The following is a 6,861-nucleotide window of genomic DNA, read 5'->3' as shown; positions in this document are numbered from 1 at the left end:
CTAGTGTGCGCCGGCCCAAGTTTAATCGTTCAACGTCTTAATCTTAAAGAAACAAATTCTCGCGGGGCCACTCTTGAAAATTTCTGCGTTTAATTTTGCCTGACACTTCGGCACTAAGACGTTGAACGATTAGTTCAGATTAAGCTCTTCTAATGGGATTAGTTCCGCTTGACTGTTTGTTATAGCTACAAGATTAATTGGGTTAGTAGATAGCTGCATATTTGAAGCCAAACACTATTTGTTTTGTTTTCTTGGTCTTGGCTTTTTGTTTTCTTGATAGCACAAGTCGATGATGTCCAATTTTTCGCGCAAAACTTATTCTCCCATGCGGCTAATCATCCTTTTGGCCAATCAAAATAAATCAAATAAATCGTTCTCGCACGCGTGGCATATTTGTGACCAACTTATTGGCGTTCAGCAGCTCATTCGACTACCAGCTTCTTTGTGCTTAACATCACCTGTGTGTGAAGATTGTTTTCTGACATGCAACACGTTACATTAGCAAAAAGTGTAATAATACTGTGCGTTTTATTACGCGTACCAGCTTTGTAAGCGTACTAACTACTTGATCGAAGATGAACGACTGCCTGCAGCAGCTCGCATATTCTATGTATTCGATTCTGCGTGATCAAAATTAAACGTTTGTACGCATATTCCGTGAACTCGATCAAAACTAAAAGACTGCGCGCATATTTTGTGTACCCGATTAGTTATTTTATTTCAAAATTTGATATAATTATATTATTATAATCATTTTTGTTGCTAAAACGGCTATGGGCAATCGATGATTCACGGAATCTTCAGTCCCATTCCCCCCTCCCCTCGTTTTAAGTTAACCTGCGATATTTTTGCTGTGCCTGCCAATCTTCTGCTTTTATTTATAAACTTTATCAGCTCGAAGTAACTCCTAAGTAGCTCGAGTAGACTCTTGGTGTCTTGTCGTTAACTTCTATTGTAAATTGATAGTGCTTGAAACAGTTTTGTCATAACAACAAATGTGAAAAACGCTTGAAAACGTTAAGCTCTTTGTTTATAACAATATGAAGCGAACATTGTGAGGACATTTCATTTGGAAACAATCATTTTATTCAAGGGAGGTTTCGCAATGATTCATATTAATTAGCTATGAAAAAAAATCGAACATAAAAAGTCGTATCTGATTCCAAAAATGACCGTCTATAACTGGAAGTTTAAAATCCTAAGCTCTAATTAAGCGCGGAAAACATTAAATTTAGCTCACGGGAATTTACGTCTAGTTCCAGTTCATTTCTATTGTTGGTGACCGCACGGTTTGCAGAACTAGCATAAAAGAATTTTTTTTCGTATAATTATGTCGTTTTTCTGAGACGTTTTACTGAGAAGTTTAAGTAAAAGCTTATGGTTTCCTTGCAAACACTCCACCAGGAAAGAAGAGGACGGGGTTCCTGTGAAACTGGACATCAACAAAGCCATGTTTGGTGAGCAGCTCGTTACACTCTTTTTCTGTTCGATACCTGTCATGGCCATTCTCGTGAACCGAGAGCATCAACATACCGTAAATCATGGCCTGCCAAGGTCCTCGTTTGTCGTCATTAAGCATTATTACACCAATCAAAAAACCTCCACCTTCAAAAATGAGTAGAAAAAAAAGTTGAGAAAATGGATTGGAAAACACTTGGATTGCATGATGACGAGTGCTGACCTGGAGATCAGTTCACTTATTTAAAATAGCAACGTATATAGGAAGCAGGTTCCATCTAAAAATTTCTGCAATAATATTGGGACCAGAGCGGAGCCCTCACTATAGCCTTAAACATTAATTGGATTACAATTACAAGTGTTAAATACTGTAAATTTTGTGTGTGCAAAGCTTCATGAGTTCAAATCAACCTCTTCGGAGAGCTATTCAATCTCTTCGGAGGAAGGAAAACAATCTCTTGGGAGTACAAATCAATGTTTAAGGACCTCAATTACTCTCTGTATGTGCATTCGTAGTAAAAGTAGAAAATTACTAGAACTGAAAGGAAATATAATATTGAAAATGCAACTCTCAAAAGTTGGCATAATTATTATAATAATATACCAAAATTACCAATTTATACAAAATTGCGAATTTCGCACGAAGATACATTTCACACATTTCAGCATTTTGCCAGCCAACTTTTTATTATTACAACTTTTCAAGTTCACTGCCTAAATCAAATTTCACGATAATGCTATGGAACATGAATATGCCTGGCAAGTCAATTTTACCACCCATAGTGTCATTGGCCATCCACGTTAAAGAATTTTATACAGAATAAAAGCATGATAATTCGATCATGTGGGTACAGGTAAGAGTCGTGTTGAAATTGACAATTCTATCTATTACTAAAATTCACTTTTCAATACCTGAAGGAAGACTGTTGTATATTTTGTTTACAAGAAAATCTATTTTCTCCACACTCCAATCGTTAATGATAGTGACCAAGCTATACAAATCGGCAGGAGGTAGTTCATCTTTAAAGAAATCCCCAGCTACAAACGTGACATTATCTCTGTTCGGACACTCTTCCAGAGACGGTCTGAAATGATCAGAAACGTTGACAACAGCTGGCAGATCAAAAACTGTCGACTTCATATTCGGGTAGGCGTTCACAGCAGCGTAGGATAACGCCCCACCTGCACCTATGCATTTACAAAATACAAATACAGTTAAAGAAATGAACCTAAAATTGAAACATCTTCTGGAAACATTTCATTGAATGTAATTTTGTGAAAACGTCGACAATCCGTATTCGTAATTTTAAATAATCGAAACACAAAATCAATCTACAGTCCTGCGCATACGAGGCCAGAAAAATGACCTACAATCGCTTCTCCAATTTCCGCCATTTTGGGCTAATTAATTATTTTGCATTGGCGTTTACAGAGCTGACTGCAATAATACACGCGATCTACAATGTCACGTAACCGGAGCTCGATTAGAAGAGGCAGAAGTACAAATGGACGCAAAGTTGAAGTTGTGTTTATATATGTCCGTATCAATTATAAACTATAAAATTCGAGATGATTTAAAGATAGATGCACTTGAAAACCTAGTTTTAAATTAAAAAGACAAGATTTAAACCTATTAATTTGTACCTGGGACAGACCCCCTCATTAACCAGTTAGTCATTTTTCAGAATTCGAACAAATGATAGGATCTTTTGATGCTGAAAATTTGGAATGTCATCTGTTGGTAATCTAAATGTTGACTACATTCCAAAAAGTGAATTATCAAACAGACAAAAAGTGCAGGAAATACTAGACATAATATGATATAGAGCAATTGATAAATGAACAAACAAGAATCACAGCTGCATCAAGTACGTCAATAGATCTATGTCTTACAAACAAGCCAGCTAATATTGTCAAATATAATCTGATACTCTACACATATTCATCGATATGATACGTAAGGCCCACTATAGAAACTCCACAGAATCCTAGAATAATAAATACTGGATCAATAAAAAAATTCAATCGAGAATTCTTTTTAAATGAGCTGGAACAAAAAAAAAATGGGAAAATGTTTATTATTTCCAAGACGCAAACGAAATGTGGCATAACTTGGAAAGTATGCTGATAGAAACTTATTAACAAGCATGCACCACTTAGATCCAGAAGAATTAAAAACAGGAAATCACCCTGAATCACAAATGAACTAAAACACCGAATGTTTTATAGAGGCTACATGAAAAAGTTATTTCATCGGGCCATGAACTAGAAATTTGGAATCATCAATACAGACAAACAAAAAACCAGGCTATATTGTATTGAAATTAAAAAAACCAAGCAATCTTTTACAAGAATAGTCTTGAGATAATGGTAATTTGAAAAAATCTTGGAAATTTGTAAATGAGCTGAGCTCTCGATATGCTTGTAAAACTAACCGAATAGCTCAACTAAAAGTTGAAAGACAAGAAATATCTACGCCCAGAGAAATAGCTGAAACACTTAATAACAGCTATTTCTCAAACATTGGTGAAAAATGTGCTTCAAAAATTTCTACCTTCCGAACATGAACCAAGTTTCTGTCTCAAAAAAACTGGTATTCTCAGTCCAAGCTCCACAGGTTGATACCGTATATCAATTGCTGAGCAGAATAGATGAGAGAATATCGGAAGGTTTCGATAAAATACCGAATAAACTATTAAAGATATAGCTGCCGCTGTGATTGCAGCTTCACTAAATGGAGTATTCGCTGCATCAATTAGAACAACAATATGCCCAGGTGAATGGAAAGCGTCTAGAGTGACACCCATCATGAACAAGAACCGATCAAGAACCAATCGTCTTCGATCAGCTATAAGAATACCTAGATGGCAATAACCTGCTAAATGCCGGTCAAACTGGCTTTCAATCCTTCCACAGTACCCTAACAGTACTGTTGAAGCTACATTTGACCAGTCTATATAAATATTGACAACGGCCTAGTAAATGCATGGCGTTGTGTTTATTGATCTAAAAAAAGCTTTCCATCAAATTACTCTATTAAAAAAAACTTGGTTGAACCGATGAAACCTGGTTTAACCTGGTTCCATTCCTATCTTACTGATCGAACTCAAAAATGTAGGGTCGATAACGAACTCTCAAATTCTGTACCAGTCACTCCTGGTGTCCCACAAGGTAGCAGCTTAGGAGCATTCTGTTTCTCATTTACATAAATGACCTACCAAACCGCCTGAACCATGCAACAACACCAAGGATGTTTGCTGATTACACAAGTCTCAGCTATGCGTCGAATTTTGCGAACAACCTCCAAAGTATCCAAACTCATTGCAATCTCATTGCAAAGCTTTAATGAGCGGCTTGTCACAAATAAACTAGGTCTAAATATTGTGAAAACAGAGTTCGCGATAATCGGATCTCGGCAAAGAATAACTAAATCGTAAGGTAATTAATAAGACAAATTCTGTCTTAGGAGTACATAGCCTATAGATGGTCATCTTGCCTGGTCAGTGCATATCGATAATTTTTGTAAAAAGATAGCTCCGGCATGCAATAGAAGCATTAAAACGTATTATAACTTATATTCCAATGAATACGGCTGTCCAGATCTACTATACACTAATTCAACCTCATTTTGACCATGCTGCATGCTCGGTCTGGGACGAACTTTGTGAAATGCTAACCAATAAACTAAAAAAACTACAGAATTGAGCAGTTAGATTGATTACGCGAACTAGCTATGACACTAATGCAGGTACGTACATTACTCGATACCCTACATCTGGATTGCTCCTCATGGAGACGAAAAAAGTTAAAAATTAACTTAGTGTTCAAAACTCGAAACAGTAACACTCCTAGCTATCTACAGAGGTCGAATTGCAGCTCAGATTACGATTGTAGTTGAGGCTCCCTAAGCGACGTACTAATTGTTTAAAACGAAGCTTTCTTTGCAGTGGAGCATTGTTGCGGAACGGCCTTACCGAAAATATACGAAAATTACAATCATTTTCCTAGTCTTGGAAGGCTGTAAACGAATACTATAATGCTTAAACTGGACTCCCACACGGCAATCTTGTAAAATAGTTAAATTTTAACCTTTGGAATATTATGTATAATTATTTATATGTATATGTCTCGTTAATGTTCTTGTAATTTGTTATACTGAAAATTTCTGTGTTTTAAAAAAAATCGGTTGATTTGATTCATAGACGATAATTTGGTTCAGCACGCTAGACATGCATCTCAGCGTTTACTGCGTTCTCGCGCGCGCGCGCCATGCTCTCTGACATCGCACTGTTCAAGAAGACAGGGACGATTTGTGTGTTTTCAAGGAAACCCTTATATTCATGCTAAACTAAATCACTCCTAAACACAGTGCCGTCAAAACCCGAAATGTCAAGTTGGATATTCAAGTCATGATCAGATAATCAATGGCATTGCGCGCATGAGAAAGGTAAAAGGAACACTTAAAAGCTTCATGCAAACAAACCTCCGAGATCGCAAAGATGGTTGAATTCAGAGAAGTCGAACGGGCTAAAGACTGAGCTCACTGACATCTTCATACGGCAACCCATCCCTTCTACAAATTCGATCATTTTTTCTTTGTTGTCAAACAAATTGGTGTAGCATTCATCTTTTAAGGAAACACCAAATGCTCTCTCCCACTGCCATTTTCCTTCCTTCACCGTGTGCTTGAAATTGGCAACCAGCTTTGACATGGTTTTTGCTTCGACAATGGCGTATCCATACAACGATTCCGGACTTTTAGGAAGAAGATATCGCTTCGTTTGTTCTGAGTTTGAATAGAGAGCATTTTCTACTTCACCGTTTGGTATTTCTTTCACCAAAAGATCTACGCTCGTGCAATTGTCAAGTAAAACCGTCGTCGCAGTCTCGTCTAAAATCAAGTCCCTCGCTGTCTGACGAGCCGTTCGTCCCCCGTCTTTCGTTTCCAAATATTCAAATATTCCATGATTCAGGGCTGCAAACAACCCGTACGATGCTCGATATCCACCAATGAGGTTGAGAACGTGATAGTTGCTGCATGCAGAGGCTATTTTGAACGCCATATTTGAGTATATATGATCTGTATTTATAAATTATACGAATTGAAATTCGAAACTTAACAAGCATTCGACCCCTGGGGTGTTGGATGTTATCTGTGTTAAAAATTCTCGTATATTTGCGTGTTCTTGAGATCTCGCGCGCTGCACTGCGTGATGTTTTATGACAAAGGCCTCTGAAGAGTGCAAGTGTCCTCATTGTTTTATGCCACGACGAATATTTCAATATTGCCCACAACGGCCTCACTAAATTAACGATATTCCGCTGCCCTAAAGGCTAAAGCCCCTTTAATAAAAGTCCACAACATTTGATGGGGCCGTCAATGGTAAGATGTGACGTTCAGGG

General features: G+C 37.3%; 1 protein-coding gene across 1 annotated transcript; it reads right to left on the bottom strand.

Moving 5' to 3' along the window:
- Positions 1-1,168: 1,168 nt before the first annotated feature.
- LOC114533363 (acetylserotonin O-methyltransferase-like) lies at positions 1,169-6,522 on the bottom strand. The gene is made up of 3 exons (XM_028554873.1): positions 5,942-6,522; positions 2,371-2,646; positions 1,169-1,605 (listed from the first exon to the last, which is right to left on the bottom strand). Exons 1-3 carry the CDS (start codon positions 6,519-6,521, stop codon positions 1,376-1,378), a joined length of 1,086 nt encoding a protein of 361 aa, XP_028410674.1. The 5' UTR covers position 6,522; the 3' UTR covers positions 1,169-1,375.
- Positions 6,523-6,861: the final 339 nt, after the last annotated feature.

This window comes from Dendronephthya gigantea, unplaced genomic scaffold (genome assembly GCF_004324835.1).
Source record: "Dendronephthya gigantea isolate DGI-Jeju-01 unplaced genomic scaffold, DenGig_1.0 000089F, whole genome shotgun sequence".
In the NCBI taxonomy this organism is placed as follows: domain Eukaryota; kingdom Metazoa; phylum Cnidaria; class Anthozoa; order Malacalcyonacea; family Nephtheidae; genus Dendronephthya; species Dendronephthya gigantea.
This window is presented reverse-complemented; position numbering and strand designations above follow the sequence as displayed.